Source organism: Abrus precatorius, unplaced genomic scaffold (assembly GCF_003935025.1).
Source record: "Abrus precatorius isolate BTA unplaced genomic scaffold, Abrus_2018 Scaffold11, whole genome shotgun sequence".
In the NCBI taxonomy this organism is placed as follows: domain Eukaryota; kingdom Viridiplantae; phylum Streptophyta; class Magnoliopsida; order Fabales; family Fabaceae; genus Abrus; species Abrus precatorius.
The window spans coordinates 1,867,109-1,891,287 of NW_020874303.1; the positions used below are offsets into that span (position 1 = coordinate 1,867,109).

The following is a 24,179-nucleotide window of genomic DNA, read 5'->3' on the forward strand; positions in this document are numbered from 1 at the left end:
CAATTCCTTTAAAATTTGAAATATGCGTTATTTATAAGTATTCTAAAATTCTTGAGTGAAAACATTTTCCTTTGAAAGTGTTTACATGCACCAATAAATGTTCTGCATCTTGCGTGTTGCTCCTTTTTTACTTTCAAAGTGGTTACGTAGAAGAGTTCTTTGCTTTTTGGATGTAGTTACTTTTTGAGAGAAAAGTGATGACGCCAAAGGTCTTCTTAATTGTTTAAGCCTCTAATTCATACATTTTTATATTGAAATTCCTGCAAAAACCAATACACACCAAAAATAAATAAAAACTTTATTACAAACAAATGACTTACTAAGAACAAATTAAAAGCATTATGAAAAGTTATTTATTTCATTTGATTTTTATTTCCTTAAATATTGATTCACACAAAAATATCCTAAAATATGACTATAATGTGTAGGAGATGCCACTTAATGGGGCACATCAAGAGGTTCTATAAGGAAACAAAAACATAGTACCAAGGAGGAGTTCATACTACAATTCAGTATGAAGAAGATCAATTATTTGTGACCACTTGTTTCTCAATAGTCACTCAATGTGACAATTGGTTGGTTGATAGTCAGTGTATCCATCATATGAAAGGTGATAAGTAGTTGTTCAAGGACTTTGACAAGTTATTAAAGTCAACGGTAAAGATAGGTAATGGAGAGTATCTATAAGTGAAGGGGAAGAGCATAATGTCAATAGAAAACTGTGTATGAACTAATCTAATATGTGAAATGTTATATGTTTTGGAAGAATTTGTTAAGTAGTGGTTAATTAGTAGTGAAGAAATTTAAAGTGTTATTCAAGAAGAAGAGTATTTGCTTCATTTATAAACTTAGGAAATATTTGTTAATTGTCATAATTTATTATCTCTTTGTATATTCTTTCTTTTTATTATTATTAAAATCTTTGGTCATATTACAACCTGAAAAAGACCTTATGATTTTTACTTGTATTCAATTTATTTAGTAAAGAGTCAGGTTATAGTTAAATCTATAAAAGTATAATTTTATTTAAAAGAACTGAGTGATATCTTCTTTTATTTCTAGACACTTAAAGAAAAAGAAAAATAAAGTATTATAATTTAATGTTTGAGTGAAAAGTTAAAAAATATAAAATTCTAATTAAAAAAACTTTCTGATTATCTATGTTTAGTAATATTATTATTTTTGTTAATAATTTTTTTAATAAATAGACTATTAAATTATTTAAATAGCATATTTTTATAAAGATTACAAGCATAAAAAAATAATTTAGCACATTAAATATTTATAATAAAATTACATATTTCTATTTATTATTTTTAAATTATAAATTTAATTTAAATAAGTAAAATATTAAGTATTCAATAAACACAAATACAAATCCATGTTATGAAACTATTTTTTTAGCGAGTATGTAATAAAAATACTTTCTAACTTTAATGAAAAAAATTTAAAATTTTAATTTAAAATTTATTTATTTTAAAATTTAATTTATTTGATATAATATAATATAATATTATTTTTATATAAAATTATATAATTATTATGAATTTTATGATTCTTAAATAGATATTTTATTAGGTTTAATAAAAAAATTTAATTTCAATATAATTTATTTAATTAATTGAGTTTTTTAAAAAAATTTAAATTAAGTATTTTACTTAAATAGAAAAAATTAAGCTAAATTTTAAAAAAATTACACCATAATAGTTGTCTACCGTCACCTATTTGTATCCCTAGTTTCAACCAAGCAGCCCCCACCACCGACCGAGTCTTGAAAACCATTTTCCACGTTGAAAGCAAAGATTTACTTCAAATTACAGGAAAGTATGCAAAGCACAAAATCAATACCAACAATTTTTATGCACCAAATAAATAAAAAGAGATTAATATATTTTCTTGGAAGATTAATTTTTAATTAATTGACAGTAAAATTGATAATCAATAATATTAACATGAGGTTGGTGACTTTGTTGTGCAAGACAATAACACCTAAACCAATTCCTCAAAACGCCTAACGCTCTTTACATCGAAACCAAGTTCTGTTCAGATCCAACGCTTTCAGATTCAGATCTCTCTTCTTCTCTCTCTCTCAATCAGCCCCAGGTTAGTTCCATGCTTCGTGAAAGTTTAATGTCATGATCAAATTTTCATGGTTGGTATGGGCAAAAATCACGTGTTTGATCTCGAAGATTGCATTTTTATTGCGTTTTCTCATGTTTGGCATGTACGAGGTAATTTTAGCTCAAATGGGTCTTTATATCTTTCACCTTTTATCAAAGTTATGGTATTTTTGTATGAGCTGATTTTTGTTCAAATGAAAAATGGTGGTCTGAATGATAGTGCAAAACAACCATTAACTATATTTACCTTCTTTAAATCTTTTTTTTTTTTTTTGGTTAAAGAACAGTCTTCATTAAATCCTGTTATTATTAATAAGCATTACGGCACTTTTGGGTCGTACCTTGACTAAAGGTGGTAGTTGAGGGGTTTGCTGTTCTTTCAATCAATTTCAAGTTCAATCAAAATTTTGAAGAATTATTATATTCTCTCTATGCTTTCTCGGCAGTTTTTATTGTAATATGGTTTTGTTTGTATTTAATTTTGGGAAGATTTAACCATCTGCTATGAATATTGACTTGTACTTGTACAGGAAAAGTTGGATTCTTCAGTTCAATCCAAGTCTAAGTATAGAGTGACTATATAAGAGCTCTGGGGAGTTACTTCTTTTGGATTGAAATAAAGGGAACCCGTTTTTATTTGCTGACTATTGGTTGGTCCCAACAGGATAGTTTGAATAATAGTGGCAGCTCTCAGGTCTATGAGCCAAAGTGTACTTATGTTGTTGGATTTGGTGACAAGTGATGATATTGAACAGAAGTTGGCTAGAAGAGTATATACATGGATATAATTCGATATACAATAGGAGATGGTACAGAGTGAATTGGATTTAGAAAGCAGTGACTTCACAAGGATCTATGATGCTGGCAGCGAGAGCCTAGGCTCCGGCATTCGTAGAGAACTTTCATTTTCACGTTGGTGTGACGATGATGAAAGGGTCCATTTGGATCAGCAATTAAGTAACGGAGATGTTAGCGTAGAGGAAGACTCTGATTTTGAGTTGCCTTCTCCTGAAAAGAACGAGCTGCAAGGCAGACCTTTAGATAGAGAGAGATTCTTTCATCAAAAGTTTCAGCAGAGGAGTGTGCAAATGAATGATACTAGTATCATGGATGATGATTCTGTTTATCGGAGAGGTAATGGATCTGAGAAGTATGTGTCTTTTGACATTGAAGACAAGTCTGAAAGTGGAACATTTGGTATTGATTCTGACAATTCTGTGAGTGGTGACGGATCACTGGGAAAAGGCTCCCAGAATCCTATTCATGTAGCAAATATCTTGAAGACATTGTTTTTCATACTTATGTGGTACACTTTCAGTCTATTTTTGACCCTGTAAGTTCCTTGTTTATTTAGTTTGTCATTGCTGGCACATATACCTTGTTTAGTGTTGTTTGTGATGCAAATCCTTTTTCCTTTCTTTTCTGATTCTAGTTATTTTAACAGGTATAATAAAAGTCTATTAGGAGATCACATGGGAAAGTTCCCAGCTCCATTTTTAATGAATACTATCCACTTTGTAATGCAAGCTGTTTTATCAAGATTTATCACTTGGTATTGGTCTCATAGATTTGAGACTAGTGTTGTCATGTCTTGGAGGGATTACTTTTTGAGAGGTAAATTTTCAGTTCCTCTTCTTCATTCTTTGTATCATAAGTTCTAACTCTGCCACCTCTTTATTATGTGGATTAGGTATGCTATGCTGTAACTTCTTATTGCATTTTAGCTAAATTTTTGTTATAACTTATTGACTGTTATCAATGCAGAATGACACCGGTTAAATTTAAGTGCTTTTGATTTAAAGTAATTTTTAATTCTTTGTGGTGATAATAGCTCTTCTGAAATAGGAATTGTTTTTCTCATCATTTTGCCACTCAAATGTCATGATTCTACAGTATTGTGGTCCAAACATATAACATTTTTATGGCTTGGAATAAAAAATGAGTGAAACATACTAGGCTCTTACTTTTGTAGGTTGAGTGTTTGTTTGTTTACTTGGTGAGACAAATTAACTCAACCTATTACCCATTGCTTGGTCAACTACATGATGAAAATGGACAAATTTTGAAATTTGGCAATCACACCTTTCTATTTGTTAGATTCATTTGGAAGACTGGAACACTGTTCAATGTTAGTGTCTATGGATATGTACTACGTTTTATCGTTTCTAAGAAACCATGCCATATTTTTTTTTGTCAATAAATATTTTCTTATAGATGAAAGACAAAGGCATGTTTGTTCAGCTTACTTGAGAGAAATAATCGCTTCCAAAGAAAGCTTTTGAAAATGAATGGTTATTTCTTTAAATTTAAGTTGAACCAAACATGATATGGTCAAGTATATGAAAGTATACAACTAGTGGAATATGCCACATAAATCCCTTTTTTTTTATCATTAAGTATCTTCTAGAACAATGTTCAATTTTACTATATTAAACTTCTTGTGGTTCTAGCAAGCAGGAAGTCCTATCAGACATAAGCAGGGGATGAGAAATGGGGATGTTGGAGGGTTGGACCTCCACCACAGCTTTAGTTCCTTAGTAAACCAGGGAAGATACTAGTTGTGCTACTTTTCACCATTGAAAAAACATCCTATTTTTGTCTCTGTTATGTAGTTCTAAGTTCTAGGTATTAGATATCTGTTAGTGTTTGTTAGGGACTGTTAGGGAGGGAGTGTGTTGGGTTGGGATAATCAGAAGAATTAAGGCATGTTGCCTATAAATAAGAAGAGGATTAAGAGAAAGAGCATCTTGTCAATTTTGAGAAAGTTGGGGCATTTTGGCTTGGGAGGTGCAGTTAAAATCTGCTGTGTGTACTAAGCATGGTAGTCAAAATCGCGTGCTAGAACGTAAAATCGCACAATTTTATGATCTCCAACTCCCTCTCCGTGCTAGCTTGGTGCCAAGATTGTGATTTAGCAAGATCGAGTGGGATCGCCGTGCCAGAACGTAAAACCGGTAAGCTTGGACGATCCCCCCGTGTTTTCAAACCCAATGACCCGCAACCCAATTTGCTTTAAACCCTAAAATTGATTTCATTTTGTGATCCCTAAACCTTTCCTCTGATCTGTGACTTCGTTCTTCTGCTTTGCGATCCCTATAGCTTTTATACCGGTGACTGTATATGCTCTGGCAACCTTGTCTGCGCCAGTTTCGTTCTGTGATACTTAAACCTTTCCTTTAATATGCAACTTCATTCCTCTACTCTGAATCCCTATAGCTTTCACACCAGTGACTGTATATACTCCGGCGACCTTGTCTGCGCCGCGACCTTGTCATAGCGGAGTGTTTTGCCGTGGCAACCATCGCAACTGTATTTGCAGCCATTGTCATAGCCTAATTTGCAGCGCAATAGTGCCACTGGAGCAAAAGTTGTCGACTTTCTCTTTCTATCTTCAGAATGAGGAAGATTTTAGGGTTTTTTAAGGGTAAAAAGGCATCTTATATTTAAAAAATAATTTGACTTTCTTTTTTTACTCTTAAAATGATTCTGCTATAAGTTCTTTTAAGGGTAAAAGAGTCTTTCCATCAGAATACATTACATAATCCATCTTTTCCTTCTCCTCTTCTGTCTCTGTTTTTAATGGACATGTCCCTGTTTCTGTTTTGAGTTAAGGATGGTTCCTTTCCCTACATCTGTCTTTGTTTAGCTTCTTTCATTTTAATATTTATACTATTTTATATGTATTTATACAATTTTGTAAGATCTTACAATCCGTGTTACAATCTTACAAGTTACGATCGTTCACCCCTTTTCCGATCCCACGTAAAATCTTGATTTTGACTACCATGGTACTAAGTGCTCTGTTCTGTAAATTGGGGAGTTTTTCCATATATTTCCTAATAAAGATACTACTCATTCCAGGTTTCTAGACATTCTGAACCATTGTTATCATTTAGAACATCCAGTTTTAAATAGATTTCCCATCATAGTATTATCACTATTTATGTTTCCATTTGCCAAGTGTCTTTTGCAATAATGACATCTTTCCTAAAAATAGAGCATCACTACAAGAAGAAATCTGAATGATGTTTGCCCATTTCATGAAATGGGGATTCCCATTTTGTTAGGAAAATGAAAGTGCAGAATGGAGATTCCATTTCGGGCCTCATTCTACAGAACCAGGATGGAGAATAAAATCCATTCCTCCAAGCAAGGTGGTATTGGGATTCCATGCCTCATGGAATAAGATTTTATTTTCCTGTTCCCTACATATCTGCATTAATTTTGCAAAGTAAAAACTATTATCAATGTTATATTTTAATCCTTTTAAATCCATGAGAAATACAATGTTCTATCACTGAAATATTTAACGAAGAGGCAGTATAATTCAAGTTTAATGTCTGTATTATACCTATATCCCAAATGACAATAGACACTTTATTTTTTTCTATCAAATAAAAAAATCGTTTTGCTCTTTTTGTAATGATTTTTTTTTAATCAAGTTATAATGAAAATATAAAATTTGAACATTAATCTCAAAACTATACATTCATATTACACATTAAAATATTCAGAAGGAAAGTGAAATATTTTTATTTCCTTATTATGTTCTCATTCCATGAATCATTATTCTGGGTACCAAACATGACAACGACAGCATTTAGCCAAATTCAATTAGAGATGACTAAATGGTAGGCCAGTCATCCATCTAAAAGTCAGAAAAACTAACAACTTATTCTGCCTCAAATTCTATCAGGAAAAGTTCTGGCTGTAGCATCTTCATTTTTCTTTTTTATACCACTTATCATAAACCAACTATCCCAGACACTTAGATGGTTGCCAGCTAGGTGAAAACACATGAATGCTTTTATTGGTACCTCTAACATCACTTAATCCAAGTGTTATAATGTCAGACATTTAAAAGAAATTTTCTCTCCTTCGTTAAATATATATACTCAGGTCTTTTTAGTTTTTTGGAACTACAACTTCTGTTTATTTGTATGAAAGCTCATCTATGTTCAAATTTTGAATAATTGGCCTATTCATCTGATGAATTTCATCAATTTTTGTTATTTGCTGATTTGAGTATCTTTTTTCATTGAAATGCACAAATTTGCTAGCAATGTGAAATGCTCTAACACCACCTAGGATGTTTTACTGTGCCATTTTTTTTTAAAACTTTTGTCTCGCTAATCTTCTACTTTGAAGCACATTTGCAAATTTCTCACGGCACATTACATTAACTTTTATATCAACTAATGCTACAGATGGACTTTGCCTTTAACAGTTGTACCAACTGCTCTTGGGACAGCAATGGATGTTAACTTGAGCAATGCATCTTTAGTTTTCATCTCTGTCACATTTGCTACAATGGTTCGTGACATTTATTTTCTTTTCATGTAGAATTAGAGGAATGATAATTTAATTATATTTTCTTTTGTAATATTACATCCATACCTGATTCTATGTTTCGCCTCCATTTTAGTGGAAGTAACTATTCTTCCTTTTCTCTTTGCAGTGTAAATCTGCTGCTCCAATTTTTCTTCTTCTTTTTGCTTTTGCTTTCAGGTGATTTTCATGTCATTTTTGTCTTTGTAAATACTCTGATCATGTGATTCTTGTGATTTCTTGAGATAAATGTTTAACATTCTAAAATTTCAGCACCTACATAAGATAATTTGTAGGTCAGGTGTATTGCATTAATGCAAAAAAAAAAAAAAAAATAAATAAAAAATTATGAAGTCTTGCATAACCTAGAAGACAATCGGCATGTGTATTTATTATCTACACCGATAGTTATTTATTCTGTGAGCAGGTAGAATTCTTTTAGAATTGACATGCTAACAATTATTTCAAATTAGCAGTTCTGCATTTTGTAATGTGTTAAATTTTTTTGAGATGTTTTTTTGTTTTTGGTTAAAAAATTATTGCATTTTCAGTTACGCATCCTCTAGATGAATATTTATTTTGTGTTTATATATTTATTTGCTCACATTTTTTGACGTTTAATTGTAAATTTCGGTTAAAGGTTGGAGACGCCAAGCGTTAAACTATCAGGCATCATCTTAATCATCTCCGTTGGCATATTACTAACAGGTAATGATGTCTTGCTTCACTTCCTCAGTAGTAATCCACTAATATGATAAATTTCCCCCTACTAGTGAAATTTAAATTTGAAGAGCTAAAGGGGGAAGGCTATTGGGCTATAGGCCCCAGAAAGCCAAAATGGGCTGGAGAAGGGTATTAGGTAAGGGGCTGGATCCTGCATAACTTCCTGGACACAAGGCATCTGGGAGGTTGGAGTGAATACTATTCTGTTATAGGAGGGGCATAGATAAATGAAATGATGAGATCACTGGGAGGGTAAACAAGAATTCAGTGGAACGATTGGGGAGAAAGAGGTCCTTGAAGAACCTCTGTCTGTGTTTTGTTTCTTACATTTCTGGTGCCCATCATAATATGTCATTTCAATATACATGTATTTGCACAGTGCACTTAAGAATTTAGAACATCTGAGCCAATGCTACTTCCTATAAGCTCCATTGTTATGTATTATAGAGTGAGGGCACGTTACAAAGTAAACAGGATATTTATTATGGATGTTTCCATCTTACCAAGCTATTTAAATGTATTTCTGAATTTTTTTTGTGTGAAAGATTTACTTCAAGTCCAAAGTGAAATATCATCCAGACAGAAGTTAGGAAAGACATTTTTCATACAAATTAGTTTGAAGGTTAGTTAATTAAGCAGTTATCAGAATTTAAAACAGCCACTGAGTTCTTCCTCATATTCTTGTTGTAGTTCCTATCAATTATAAGTATTGATTTTCACATGAATGTTTTTTGGGGACAGTGATAAAAAATTTATGCTTTTAAAGATTGTCAATTTATATTGTTTTTTCTTCTTCATATGAGCTCTTGATCTTTCATTTCTATTTGAAACATATCAATTTCTAATTTGAAAACTTCAGAAATTTATACTGCATTGTCAATTCAAACCTTCCATCTTTAATATTATTTTTGTACCACAGTTTCAAAAGAGACAGAGTTTGACTTTTGGGGATTTGTACTTGTTATGCTTGCTGCTGTTATGTCTGGCTTTCGCTGGTGTATGACTCAGATCCTTTTGCAGGTATTGTATTTTCATTCTCATTTCTCTGTATAATTTATATCTACATGTCTATCTACACAACCACATTCACATTCTTATTTTTTTATGCTCTTATTGACAATGCATTCTTGCTTCTTTTTGTTGGGTTGGAATCTGATTTTCATTCTTGCCATTCACATGAAAACCAAATTGAAAGAAAGAAGCTTACGGTATGTGCTCTGCATATCTCCATATCAATAATTTGTTCAAAATATCAGTGTTGTTAAATTTATGCAATATGTTAAGTGACAGTTTTCACTTAATTAAAGTTTTCATGTTTTGTTCTCTCCACTTACTCATTTTTTATTTGGTTTTGGTCAGTCAATTTGTAAATCTGATATTATTTTCTGCCAGTTTATTCATTATTTTTATCGACCAAGGATTCTTTCTTCCCTTTTTGGAAATTCATAAATTTGTGATTAAATTGTGTATAATTGTTGATTCAGAAGATGGTGCATTATGCCTATGCATTTGAGATAGGTTAAATGTTAGTCCCTGAGCTGTTTGAGATTTTTTAATCAGGTCCCTATACTTTAAAAGTTTGTAATTAAGTCCCTAAACTTATAAATAAATTTAATTGAGCCTTGTCTCAAGCATAGGGACCTAATTGAAAATTCTTTAATAGTTCAGGGACTAGATCACTAATTTAATTATTTTAGTTTTAATCAGGTCCCTATAATTTGAAAGTTTGTAATTAAGTCCCTAAACTTATAAACCATTTTTTTAATTGAGTTCTTGGCTAGGGTTTCAAGTATGGGGACCTAATTGAAATTTCTTTAATAGTTCAGGAACTAGATCACTAAATTAATTATTTAGTAGGTCCTTGAACTCTTTGAGAACTTTCAATTAGGTTCCTATACTTGACAGAACCCTAGGTTGGGACCCAATTGAAAATTATTAGTTTAGGGATTACAAACATTTTGAAGGTGCAGAGGCCTATTAAAAATTCTCAAATAGTTCAAGGACTACAGATTAATTTAACCTCTGAGATAAAGAAGCATTGAGAAACCTAATTACCAGATACTTGTATAGCTCATTTTTTTCATGAAAGAAACTTACTGAGACTAATAAAGAATTTTGAAGAGAGGAGGACAAGGAATCCTCCTAAACAAACAAACAAAGAAAGAAGCATAAAACAAACTCAGTTAACGAGTGAGGCAGCTCTAAGATATTAATTGTACATATTTTAGTTGGAGTTTCCTTGCTGGAAAGCTGATGGATCAACTACTGTGACTTCAACTGTCAGAGGGATAATAGCTTTTATTTTGTTTTGAGGTTACTGCCTTCTCCCTTAGTTACTCCTCCATCTTGTCAACTAAATACACCTATTGCTTTCACTGTATAATGTTGTCCTCCCAAATTAATTAATAAAGTAATTGGCTTCTCCTTGATGAAAAATTATTATGATCTTGTTTTTCTTTACATACAGACCTCACTTATAAGTCTTTAGAAATATGTTTTCTAGCAACTACCTTTATACCAGACAGATTGACATACCTTAGTAAACATGAAAGCTAAATTACATTTCAATCAATATATTGCTCTATCCTGGAGTCTTACATATAAGCTCAGGTTCATTGATTACTAAGCTCCAGAAGAAGCTAATACACAAGGTTAATAAATAGAAAGTAAAGTGTGGAATTGTAGATTTAAATACACATCAAGGAATTGAATTTTTTCTTTGATAGAAGAATTTAATATAAGGGAAGACAAATACAGAAGAAGATGATCAGGAGCCCTCCTAACAACCCCAAAGTCCAGGATAAAAGGGAAAGACCAAAATCAGCTCAAGAGAGCAGAGCATCATTCCAAGCACTTGTGGGCCTTGAAGATCTGAAATTATAAAGCATTATTGTTTATTAAAAGACTTAGCAAGGCTAACTCTCTAAACTGTCATATCCCAGTGTTTCCCTTCCCTCTTTCTAAATTTTCACTCCTGCATTGAGCCTTTGTTTTGCATGAGTTCACTTTCCACTTAGAATTTGTTAAATGCTGTTATATTTTAGCAAAATTTTTATATGCTTTTTCAAATTATTTCAGGTCTGAAAAATCCGCTTACCCTGATGAGCTATGTAACTCCAGTAATGGCAGCAGCAACTGCTCTTCTTTCTCTTGCTTTAGATCCATGGGATGAATTCCGGGAAAACAAGTACTTTGATAATTCATGGCATATCGGTCAAAGTTGCTTGCTAATGCTTTTTGGTGGGACACTTGCATTTTTTATGGTATGAGAGATATCCCCTTAAGATGCATACATATTCTTTCATCCCAGTTTACTTGCCTCCTGGCATGGAATTTAACAGTCATTTATTCACTCTAGGAGAAATATAACTTTTGTTATACTCAATAGTTATCGTTTGACTTGCTTCTTATTTGACTTCTCCAGACCAGGCCTTTGTTTGTGTGCAGTCATAGTCATATTAGTTAACCTTTTATTTCTTCATCTTAACTTTTGGATCCTTATCTTCTTGCAGGTACTAACAGAATATGTTCTTGTCTCAGTAACTAGTGCTGTCACTGTTACTATAGCAGGGGTTGTTAAGGAGGCCGTCACCATATTGGTATCAATTATGTTTTGAGATTATTTTCGTTTGTTGATTTGATTATCCAATCGCTACCTCTCTTATTATTCAATCAGGTGTTTCTTGGCTACATATTTCCACTTCTGTGGTGTAATTCCATCAGGATTACATTGATGCAGCAATAGCTTGTGCTTTCATTTACCAATAATATTTACTATGATCCTGGCCAAGTAAATATTATCACTAGCTTTATCAAAAGGGAAAATAAAAAGTAAAAAAAAAAAAAACCATTAGGATTCATGGACCAATTGTACAAAGTTTCTCTTTTCTATTGATGTACCTGTTACATGTCATAAGCACATAAGACAGAAATTAGTTAAGGTGCACAAAACCTAGAAAGTTAAAACAAAAATTTCAAATTTTGGTTTGATCTTGATGTTGGGGCCAGCTTTAGTGTTTTAAATACTTAATTAGTTAGAGCTGTCATTTTTACTTATAGTTTTGTTAGTTTGTTGCATTTAGTTTTCTTTAGTATTGAATTAAAGGCATACTTGCAATTCTGTATTGCATTAGAGTAGGGTTTGGGTGGTTATTAAACTTAAGAACTAACTTTTGACTTGCTTGATTCTTAAGTTTTAATGTCAGCTCATATAGATATGAATTATTCGTATTATACGACATATATGTTTTATTCTACTCATATAAATATAATGCTTTGTATTGAATAAATGTTTTTTATTTTGTTAAATCTTCTCACATATGGGTTGCTGATTACATCTACTTGAACTTAATTTTCTGGTTTTATGTTGCTTTTGTGTAGGTTGCTGTATTATACTTTCATGACAAATTTACTTGGTTGAAAGGATTTGGTCTATTCACCATTATGGTTGGTGTCAGTTTGTTTAATTGGTACAAGTAAGTCATCCGCAGACAGCAACAATATCTAATCTGTTATCATTCTTTTCTCTAATTGCTTGATATATGTAGTTAATTTGCTTGTACTGATAGCTTGCACATTTGAGAAGTTCAATGTCACATCACTTCTTGAGTACTTGAGTTTTCATTTGTGGCTTTGCATGGTTTGCTAATGGGTTTTAGGGAACCTTACTCTACTTTGTTTTCTATCACAAAGATCAGTTATTTTAATCAATATTTCAACTTCTAATTGAAAAAAATAAATAAAATGGTTTTTTTATTTATTACTTTTTGTTTCTTTGTAAGTTTAAGAAAGAACTGGTGGCGAACTTCATTCTACTCTACTCTATCAGAGAAACGGACAAGAAAATAATGGAACCACCTTTTAACACTTTAGTTTGTAACATGTAAAACAATGGAACTGCTAATTTTCTGATATAATAATACAGCATTAGAGCTCAAATTACAACATGCTGATCTATAAATCTTGCACATATTCTATCTTGCCTACCAAACCCATCCGGGTGTTCTTCAGACATGGTAATACTTTTTCAATTTAATGCTAGTCATTAAATGTTTTTGTTCTTTCCAAAAAAATTCAGATACCGGAAGCTTCAGAAGGGCCATGCAGGCAGCAATGATGTGGCAGAGAATTCAAGAGATTCTGCTGCCAAATATGTTATTCTTGAGGAGATGGAGGAACAAGAAGATATCTGAAACCTTAAGGACCAAATAATTAAAATCCAAAGTATGCTTTCTCTTGGATGCCAGTTAAATTTTATGAATCACAATCTTATATTTTATATATTCATAAATGCATATATTATTGCTTCATACTGTTGTATTCATCTGGAGGTAGCTGATGCTGCATGCTATTAAAATCCTGCAAATGACAACCTTGGCTCCTGTATTGTAGATAAAAATGAAAGCTGGAATCTTGAAAGTTGAAGTTTCAATAATAACAAATTTTCTATTTTTGCATGGGCTAGGAAATTAACAACACGTTTACTTATGAAACATCAATTCTTTTCTTTTTGGTGACTGAAATGTTTTACATCTTTCAATTTTTTTCCAGAAGCTGCATGTTTGTCCTTTATTTGATTATAATTCTTCAGTTAACTATTAATTTCCTGAATTATATGTATATTAAAGCTATGGCATGGCTACTTCTATGGATACCCACAAAAAAAAAATGAAAATTGACTACTTCAAAATTATTGTGAATGTGAAGCATTGTCAAATTAAGACTTATTTTTAATAATCCCTTAACTTCCATTGATCTTGTAATTTGGACCCCTAACAAATATTTTCTGCTTCCTGATTGAAGCAATGATTTATAAAGATCACAGGGCACCAAATAATCTTCCAGCGGCATTGATGTCGGTCTATACCATCTCACCTTTCAGAAGTCACATGTTTATGTTCCCTGTTGGAATTGCGGTGTCAAAGTTCTTTTCAAGTATTTTTTGAGTAAACAAATTTTGCAGATGTGGTGCCACCCTGCAATCAACATCACTTGTATTCTGTGAAAATATGTGCTCAACTAGAGATTTTGTCATTCTTTGGAGTTGTAAGATATATTTTGCAAATCACAAAAGGTTGTAATAGATCAATTTTTCTCATTTTTTATTTCTAGTATGGAATTTTGTTTTCGAGCATGTTATCATTATTATTCTTGTATATACTAAATGCAGTTCTTAATACCAACATGGAAATTGGTAGTGGCTATTCAACAATCATTTTTTGAATTCGAATAACATTGATATGATGAGAAAAACAATATTTTCTAGAGTTTGATTCTTGTTCATGTTTATAGAAAAAACTTTGTTGGTAACTCATTTTGGCAATTTTAGGCTTTTTAGTAATTAATCTTTGGCTGTCAACTAAAGAGATACCACTGGTGCGCATGAAATATTTAAAAAACTTTAAAAGTATGCAATAAACGTGCTTTTATATATATATATATATATATATATATATATATATATATATATATATATATATATATATGTATATGGGACAAAATTTTTCATACTGGTGTAAGTTTAAAATTTTTTATATCAAATTTGAGTTTTTCATTTAACTTAAATTTAATATGTTATAATTTATTACTTTACTGACCATTAGATTTAAATTAAATAAAAAACTTAAATTAATAGTAAGAATTTTTAGACTTACACTTGTATAAAAAGATCTTTTTCTTTTATATATATATATAAATGCATTTGTATTAATTTTATAAATTAGTAAAAATTCTACTCTTTAATCCCAAGTCACTTATTCAAAAGAATAAAAAGTATCCAGCCGAAGAAGAGAACTAAACCACTAGTAATACATCTCACATAAGTTGCATATCTTAGTTTAAATTGAAAAAGATTATTGATTTAAAAACTCTAAACACGACTATTTAAAGAAAGTATTAATTGAGATAAAATAAGCAAAAAAATCAGATAGTACATAAATTTATAATAATATTTTAAAGTATATACGTCAAAAAGAGACCATCAAATTTTACTAACTAACCATTAAACGAATGATAATACAAAATAAACAGCTTAAGAACTAGCAAGTGGAGCAAGAAAAAGAGGAAATGAATTCATCACAATTTTTTTTTAATTTAAACACTTTCACTTCTTAATTAATTTCTTTAAAATTTAAAGGAGTGCATATATTATTCAAATATTGAAATCAAGCCATTTAAAAAAGAGAACGGACTCAACTTTTACATGCCAGTTCTATAAAAATTCAACTGAAGGTCCATTACATATAAATATAATATAGCTCAAGAGATCACACCAATGCCTTTCTTCTGCCTTTACAAAGCAAGCTTCTATTCAGCACAAGATATCAACTTCATGATTACAACAATAGTTGACGACACCCTTGTACGTTGCTTATGAAGGGAACTGTAGAGGAAAAGGAGTGACCACTACAAAGGAACTAAGACACCAAGAACCTCTCTGAAAGCAAGAGCTTTTGGAATCAATGGAGACCATGTTACCATCTACCTTCCCTTCTTAGCTACTGACATGATGTGTCTCTACACACTGCAGCCACTGCCCCAATACTTCTATTCTTGTCAAAGCCTACATGAATTGAATGGATTCTTTTATCAGTCAAAAAAGAAGAAAAGAAAAAGAAAATTCTTTACATGCTGACTTTCTCCTTTAAATATCAAGGAAAAAGATTGAACTCCAAAGCTTACTATTTAATCTAATTTAATTTAGAAACCATTTACAACTTAAATATTTGGGTTAAGATGTTCATTACCAAAATCATTCATAACTTGGAATTAATTTGAATTAGTCTCAAACTTGATTTCTAATGATGATCAATTTTTCCTGTAACTATAATCATTGACTGGATAAATGAAAATTTGAAAACGAGAAATCGCAGAAATCGGTATTCGCTAAATATTTCACCAATTAAATTGATGAATGCCATTTTAAACTAACACCAGGTAAAAATGTAGTAGTAATAGTTATGTACCTATATGGTGAGGCAGACTAAGTAGAAACTGAATACCACAAATACTTGGGGCAATCTTCTATGGTCAAATGACGATATTGGGATTCATCATTATACCAAGGAAAAGTTCCAGTGAGAGTTGGCAACTTCCTGACTCCTAGCCAATGCAGATTTGGAAACAATAAATGCTCTCCATGATCATGATCAACAACCATCCCTGAAACTCCTTCAGTTGTAGCTTTAGGTTCAAAATTAACAATGTGCTCAACTTGAGAGCATGATTGTATGTATAGTGAGTCCAGTGAAGGACAATGAAAAGCCATGGTATAAGGGAAAATGCATTTCAATTTGTTGCATATTAGGATACTAATGCTGCTGAGTTTAGGGAAACAAACTTGTTGGGAGGATGCAGATATCTTTTCAACTTGTCCTGTTTCCACTGAATCTAAAGAAAATATTTCTTCCAATGCATTGCAACCACTTACATAGAGTCTTCCCAGCTCTGGCAGGTTTCCAACAATGGTCGAGGAGAAGATTGTTTTCAATTTGTTGCATCTTTCAATATCTATTCTTGTTAGTTTGGGGAAATAAACTTGTTGGGAAGGAGTTGATAGGTTTCTAAGTGGTTTTTCCTCCATAGAATCTGAACAAATTATATCCTCCAGTTCATTGCAGTCAAATACACACAGGTGTTTTAACTTTGGCATATATGAAATAGTGGTTGTGAAGAAAATTGTTGTCAATTTCTTGCAACTTTGAATCCAGATACTTTCCAGTTTGAGGAAACTAACTTGATGAGGAGGAGCTAATTTGTTTCTCATTTGTTCTTCTTTCACTGAGTATGGAGAAATTAAGGCTTTCAAATTGTCACAGTCAGCTACAGACAAGGATTCCAAGTTTGGTAGGCTTGAAATAATGGACACAGAGAAGATAGTTTTCAATTTGTTGCATCCTGCAACCCAAAATCTATGTAGCTTGGGGAAACAAATGTTTTGGAAAGTAGCAAAGACGTTTTCATTCTGTCTTGCTTCCCTTGAATCTAAAGAAATTATTTCCTCCCATTCATCGCAGTTCCTTATGATTAGACTTTCTAACTCTGGTAGGCTAGAAACAACTGCAGCATTAAATATTGTTTTCAGTTTGTTGCATTTTTCGATAGAAATACTTCGCAGTTTGGGGAAACAAACTTGTTGGGAAGATGCAAATAGGGTTCTTTGTTGTGTTGCTTCCTCTGAATCTGAACAAATTATTTCTTCCCATTCACTGCAGTCTTCTACAGACAGTTCTACCAACTCTGGTAGGCTTGTAACAATGGCAGCATGGAAAATTGTTTTCAATTTGTTGCATCTTTCAATCTCAATTGTAAACAGTACAGGGAAACAAACTTGTTGATAAGGAGAATACAGGTTTCTATGTTGTCTTGCTTCCACTGAACCTAAAGAAATTATTTCCGCCCATTCATTGCAATCCTTCACAGTCAAATACTCCAACATTGGTAGTTTCGTAACAATGGTTGCAGCGAAGATTGCTTTCAATTTGTTGCATTTTTGGATATTGATAGTCCTCAATCTTGGAAAACAAACTTGTTGGAAAGGAGACGATTGGTTTCTAAGTTGTTCTTCTTCCTCTGAATCTACGGAAATTATTTCCTCCCATTCACTGCAGTCCTTTACAAACAGTAGCTCCAACCTCGGCAGTATTGTAACAATGGTAGCAGAAAATATTGCTTTCAATTTGTTGCAGCCTTCAATCTCAACTGTCCTCAGTTTGGGGAAACAAACTTGACACAAAGGAGAAGATATGTTTCTAAGTTCTCTTGCTTCCTCTAAATCTATGGAAATTATTTCCTTCCATTCATTGCAGTCCTTTACAACCAATTGTTTTAGCTCCGGTAGGATTTTAACAATGGTCATGGAGAAGATTCTTTTAAATTTGGAGCATTTTTCAATCCTAATAGATCCTAATTTTGGAAAACAAACTTGTTGGGAAGGAACGGACAAGTTCTTAAGTTGTCCAGCTTCATCTGAATCTAAAGAAATTGCTTCCTCCAATTCATTGCATTCCATTAAAAGGAGTTGCTCCAACTCTGGAAGGCTTCTAACAATGGTTGTAGAGAAGATTGCCTTCAATTTGTTACATTTTAAGATCTCAATTTTTCTTAATTTAGGAAAACAAATTTTTTGTGATGAAGCAGATAGGTTTCTAAGTTGTCTTGCTTCCTCTGAATCAAAATAAATTATTCCCTCCAATTCATTGCAATCCTTTACAACTAATTGTTCCAACTCTGGAAGGATAGTAACAAGGGCTGTAGAAAAGATTGTCTTCAACCTTCTGCAACTTTCAATCTCAATCCTCTGTAGTTTGGGGAAACAAACTTCTTTGGCATGGACAGAGGGGTTTCCAAATTGTTTTGATTCCTCTAAATCTCCAGAAATTATTTCCATCCATTCATTGCAGTCCTTTAAAATCAGTTCAATCAACTCTGGTAAGCATGTAACAATGGTTGTGGAGAAGATTGTTTTCAACGCATGACATCTTTCAATCTGGACACTTCTTAGTTTGAGGAAACAGTCTTGTTGGTAAAGAGGATCTCGGTTTCTAAATTGTCCGGCTTGATTTGAATCTATGAAAACTATTTCCTCCCACTTGTCACAATCCTTTACAACTAGTTGTTGTAACTCTGGCAGGCTCGTAACAATGGCCACAGAGAAGAATGTTTTCAATTTGTTGCAATTCTCAATGCTAATCCTCCATAGTTTGGGGCAAATTTCTTGGAAAGGAGAAGTTACATTTCTTAATTGTGTTGTTTCCACTGAATTTGAAGAAATTATTTCCTCCAAGTTGTTACAATTGCTTATAGACAACTCTTTCAACTCTGGCAAGCTTGAAACAGTGGTTGCAAAGAATATTGTTTTTAGTTTGTTGCAACTTTGGATCTCAATCACCTCCAGTTTGGGGAAAGAAACTTGTTGGGATGGAAAAGATAAATTTTGGAATTGTGTTGCTTCGTTTGAAGAATTTGAAGAAATAATTCCCAGCAATTCATTGCAGTCATGTACTGATAACTCTTTCAACTCTGGTAGGCTTGAAACAATTCTTGGGAAGAAGATTTTTCTCAGTTTGTAGCATCCTTTGATTAAGATCTTCCTTAGTTTGGGGAAAACTGGTAGGGAAGGAGCATATAGGTATCTCATTCCTCCAGCTTCCTTTGAATCCAAACAAATTATTTCCTCCAACTCATTGCATTCATAGGTACTTGTCAAGCTCTCTCGAACATCAATTGATTGGCAAGTTTCTAGTCTTGACAATGCCAATTCCCAAGTCAAAAGAGACTTTCCTTTTAAAGTGCTTGCCACTGTCAGAATTGCAACAAGCACTCCTTGACATTTGTTGAAGACTCTAATTGCTACCTCTCTCAAGTCTTCTGAGGAATCATCGTCTATTTGTGCACGCTGCTTGAACAAAGTCCAACCTTCATCTTCACTTAACACAGACAGTTCAATCATGCTTTGGCAATTCATTGAAGTGCAAACTTCTTGGTTGCGCGTTGTGAGGAGGATGCAACATCTCTTGTCATTCTCATTAAATGGAATTCCAATAGCCTCCAAGTCCAGCTTCTCCCTTACATCATCCAAAATGATAAGAATCTTCTCAGTCTTTAACCTGTGAGACAACCGGAGTGCCCTGCCAAGTTCTGTCTCTTCCATCAATGAGAAACTCAAGTGATCAGCTATTTGACCTTGAATATCTCTAACTTTGACATCTTGAGACACAACTGTCATAACCACCTTGTCAAAAAGCTTTGACTCCTCAACTTGCTTTCCTACCACTCTTGCTAATGTGCTTTTACCTGAACCTTCCATGCCAAGCACTCCAATCACAATGTTCCTGTCATCTTGGATTGCCTTCAATAGCTTTTCATGAACCGGCTTCCTAGAATCCAACGACACGAAGTCTTTAGGAAAGAAATAATCCATGCTTGAGAGTTCAATGGGTTGTGAAAATGGCTCAAATTTGTTGTTGATGTTGAGCATGTTCATTTGCTGTGTCATGCATATCACCTCTTTTGCTAGGGAATATTGCAGTGTCAAATTCAAACAGCTTTGGCTATCTTCCACCTTTTCTTCCAGCTTCTGTGCATCTTCCAGAGCCTTCTCCACATCACTCAGCCACTCTTCAACTGGTTGCACAATCTTCTCAGCATTTATAGCAGCATCTTTAGCACGTTCTTTCATGTGGTCTAATACTTTTTCAAGTGTTCTCTTTGATTTTCTAAGTTCAATAACAAATTTATTGAAACGGAATATATAACGTGCACAAACTATAATTGCATCCACCACACGCTCTATTATTGTTGATGCCACAGCAGTACCAATTTCGGCCATCTTCCTGAAACTAAAAAACTCTTATGGTTAATTTTTTTGAACCTTGTGTATATATCTATAAATTCTATTTTTCACTTTTCACAGGTTTATATTGAGAACCTGACAGTGTGTGAATGTACAAGTTTTCTTATGCAATTGCACTCTAGTGATTATATAGTGTTCTTTTATACTAAAATAATGATTTATATCAGTTTGGGAAAAACAAGAAAACTATGATCTCAAACACTAGAGAAAACTAGCAACACCTACTAATCTATAGTAGTTTGGAGATTACTTCCAGCATATAGCAATCTTTCTTTTCATAGCTTAAATAAAGTGATGTTTGCTATTTAAACTTTTTGGCAAATCAGTTCTAGCAAAACAGAACAAAGTCAATAGATGGTAATTGCAGAAAATCTTGATCCTTATTTAATGATTGTGTAGTTTCTCACACAATATAAGAATATCAAGTTCATGTTCGCTTACTACTTTTTTAGGAAGTAATTTTTTTAATTCTCTCATGAAGTTAAAAGACAGAAAGAGATTATTACTGTAAAATAAATTAAATCAAACTTGCACTAAACATATACATCACAAAAAAAGAAATTCTTTACATATTAAAACACAATATGACATGGTTAAAATTTTGCCAAAGGGGAAAATTCAATACAATGATCTCAAGCGATAATATAAAACTAACAGAGTAACTTTTGAACTAGGGTTCCCGGGAGCTCAAACTGACTTTTGGATATATATATATATATATATAAACTATTGTATCAAACTGGAAGAAACTCTACCAAAAGAATGGAAAAATGTAGCAAATAAACTAATTTCAAGAGGTTACCATAATTTTTCTTCCTTTTTTAGGAAATAAAACTTCCTTTCATAAGCTTAACCAAGTTTCTGATTTTTTTTTCTCTTTTAAATTATACTCTAGCGAGGAAAATATGATAATGCATGTTCCCTTTGATTTCCCAGAAACACACACATAAGTAATTAGCAAAATCAGAGTCCAAGAAAGTTTTTTTATTTTTTAAAAAAAAAAAAAACATGTACCTTTGAATCACAATGATGTCTTTGGTCCTGTCTTTCACCTTAATATATCATACAATACTCAAATAAATACTATCTATTATATATATGAAGCAGTGCAATGAATGAATGAGTTTGAAACAAACCTTGGATGAAGAAGATTACTAATGAACCAAAATTCTTTGAACAAGCTACAGATTGCAGATTGAAGAGGAGTAGTAATTACTGACAAAGATTCTCTTATCAGTTGACAGAGACTTTTTGTGAGGGATTGCAATTGTTGACCAAGACTTGACCTCTCCTAACTTAACTGAGAGTGTTGATAGGGGCATTGATGGTGGGTCCTCAAAATATTCTTACTTTGTCTAATCAAATGAATTAGGTAAAGAGTATTATTAATAATGTTGGTTAAGCAATAAGTAAATTATTTTATTAATAAAAATTATATTTAAAAAACATATTAATAATATTTTTTATTTTTTAACTGACGTCTTTAGACACTTATTAGTATTTACCTTAGTAAAATAAAATTACACATCAAATATTTAAATTGCATCAAATCACACGGTTTTATTCTTTTGGCTGTGTTTCATTCTTTTCCACGGCACCAAAAAATGGTGGAAAAAAAAACAACACGGTTGTTGTGGAATATTTGGTCTCTTATTCAGTTTCACACAAGAAGATGTATATGAAAGTAAGACATTTTTAATAATCAGAACGCTTTCAAATAAATTTAAAATTAAAAGCCTTGGAAGAGAGATACAAGAAGAACTTTATCAGAATAATAATATGGTTTAAATCAGAATATTAGAAGTAATAAAATTTTCATACATTAAAACAAATTATCAAATAGAATCAAGTAATAAATTAATTAGAAGTTTTTCTAATTTCAAATATATTATTATCATTGTACCCAATTCAATTCATTTTAATGAGATAATTTATTTCTACAATATACCCTCATTCTTATTTTTAAGAATTTTTTATCCTTATTAAATCACATTTTTTATTTTTATCATTGAGAATTTAATTTTATTTTTATTATTTTAAAAAAATATTTCTTAATTTAATTCTAAATTAATTTAGGTTTTAAATTCCGTAAATTCTATCAATGTGAATATCTTTTTTAAGAGTGGCAACAACAACACAAAACTGAAAATTGAATTTTTTTTTAGATAAATTAAAATTTAAAATTATTATTGTCTTAATCAATCTTGTTTTGAATTTAATTTGTAAAATTTAAATTTTAACATGTAATAATAATAAAGATAATATGTCTTGATTCAATATTATATTTTCATAAAATATTTTTTAATTTTAAAAGTTTTATCTCTGTAATTTAGTTTTAGTTAATGAAATATTCATTAATAATAAAAACATTTACTAGTCACTTTAATATTTAATATTTAAAATAAAAATAAAAACATACAACACCTGAGAAACTTGCTAATTTTATTTATGAACAAATAATTTTTTTTACAACTAGCAGGTATTTTTTATTTTAAAATAATTTAAATTTTCTTTTGAACTATAGCAGATATGTTTTAGATCACAGTAAATTATAATGCTATAATAAGTATTAACTTTTTACTATATTTTTACACTAATTCGATATATTATTTATTTTAGATTTAGGGTCATTTTTTTAATTATGGTTATTTTAAAACCAAATTATGAGAATATGGTAAATTTGGCAATATTACCTGAATATGATTTTTTATAAAAATCACAACTAGCGTTTTATATGTCAAGTAAACAGAATTTCATGTTATCAAATGTAAAAATCGCAACTTGCGAGTTATAAAAAGTAAAAGTGTAATTACAAAAGTCGCAACATGCAGGTTTTTACTGAATTAAATTAAAAGAAATCTTAAAATTGCAAATGGCAATATTTGACCACAAAAGAAAATATAAATATTACTCTAAACTCGCCCATGGCGACATTTGACCAAGGATAATAGTTTAAAAACAGTAAAAAAATCGCAACTTGCGATTTTTAAGTGATGAGTCTATAAATACAGAACTTTTGCTAGTCTTCAGCCATTTGTGATTGCATACATATCTCTTCCTAGTGTCTGAGAATTTTGGGTATTTGTAGAAGGAAAAAATGAGTGTTGCCATTGTTGTCTATTTTAATGGTAAGATTATACCAAATACTAGTGACGGTGTGATTTTTACATGTGAGAAGCCAACATGTATATATATTCCATAAATCATATCATTTGAAGATTTAAAGTATTGACTCAGTCAATATATTGAAGCTCCGTTTCTGAAAATAGTATAAAGTGTTTATGTATCAATGTCCAGTATCGATATTTGACAGTTTTATGCAATATCATACAATTTCTATAATGAATGATGATGATGTTCAACAAATGTTTCAGATACATGAGCAACGTTATCCTCTAAGTGGTACCATTGAGTTGTATATTATTTTCAAAAATAATGCGGTTAAAGAAGAATATGCAGGGACCATGCTACACACAGAGATACAATGGGAACAAAACAATAGTGAAAGTGATGACAACGATTTTAAATGTGAACATGGAAGCGAGGAAAGCCATGATTCTGATGATGATGATAATGAGGAGGAGGAGCCTTATCTGGTTGGTCTACATCCATATGGAGAACCACTATTCATGCGTGATTTAGATGTTAATGTTATG

At 31.6% G+C, this 24,179-nt stretch overlaps 2 protein-coding genes across 4 annotated transcripts; one reads left to right on the plus strand and one right to left on the minus strand.

The window, feature by feature from the left end:
• Nucleotides 1-1,742: 1,742 nt before the first annotated feature.
• LOC113853846 (probable sugar phosphate/phosphate translocator At1g06470) lies at nt 1,743-14,372 on the plus strand. Of its 3 annotated transcripts, XM_027484516.1 has the most exons (13): nt 1,743-2,103; nt 2,651-3,453; nt 3,565-3,734; nt 7,348-7,433; nt 7,579-7,628; nt 8,089-8,156; nt 9,091-9,191; nt 9,367-9,379; nt 11,250-11,434; nt 11,684-11,770; nt 12,552-12,646; nt 13,249-13,394; nt 13,974-14,372. In XM_027484516.1, exons 2-12 carry the CDS (start codon nt 2,927-2,929, stop codon nt 13,361-13,363), a joined length of 1,497 nt encoding a protein of 498 aa, XP_027340317.1. In that variant the 5' UTR covers nt 1,743-2,103; nt 2,651-2,926; the 3' UTR covers nt 13,364-13,394; nt 13,974-14,372. The 3 variants fall into 3 exon arrangements, with proteins under 3 accessions (XP_027340317.1, XP_027340318.1, XP_027340319.1); XM_027484517.1 differs by lacking the exon at nt 1,743-2,103 and having other exon boundaries at nt 2,656-3,453; nt 13,996-14,365; XM_027484518.1 differs by lacking the exons at nt 1,743-2,103; nt 9,367-9,379; nt 11,250-11,434 and having other exon boundaries at nt 2,656-3,453; nt 13,996-14,365.
• A 1,780-nt stretch (nt 14,373-16,152) lies between these two features.
• On the minus strand, nt 16,153-20,499 carry LOC113854242 (disease resistance protein SUMM2-like). The gene has a single exon (XM_027485144.1). It carries the CDS (start codon nt 20,497-20,499, stop codon nt 16,153-16,155), a length of 4,347 nt encoding a protein of 1,448 aa, XP_027340945.1.
• Between the last annotated feature and the right edge of the window lie 3,680 nt (nt 20,500-24,179).

Coding starts and splice junctions, on each gene's coding strand:
- LOC113853846 (XM_027484516.1), top strand. CDS start 2,927: ATGGTACAGAGTGAATTGGATTTAGAAAGCAGTGACTTCACAAGGATC. Junction 7,434..7,578: donor CTGTCACATTTGCTACAATG/GTTCGTGACATT, acceptor TTCTCTTTGCAG/TGTAAATCTGCTGCTCCAAT. Junction 7,629..8,088: donor CTTTTTGCTTTTGCTTTCAG/GTGATTTTCATG, acceptor TTTCGGTTAAAG/GTTGGAGACGCCAAGCGTTA.
- LOC113854242 (XM_027485144.1), bottom strand. CDS start 20,499: ATGGCCGAAATTGGTACTGCTGTGGCATCAACAATAATAGAGCGTGTG.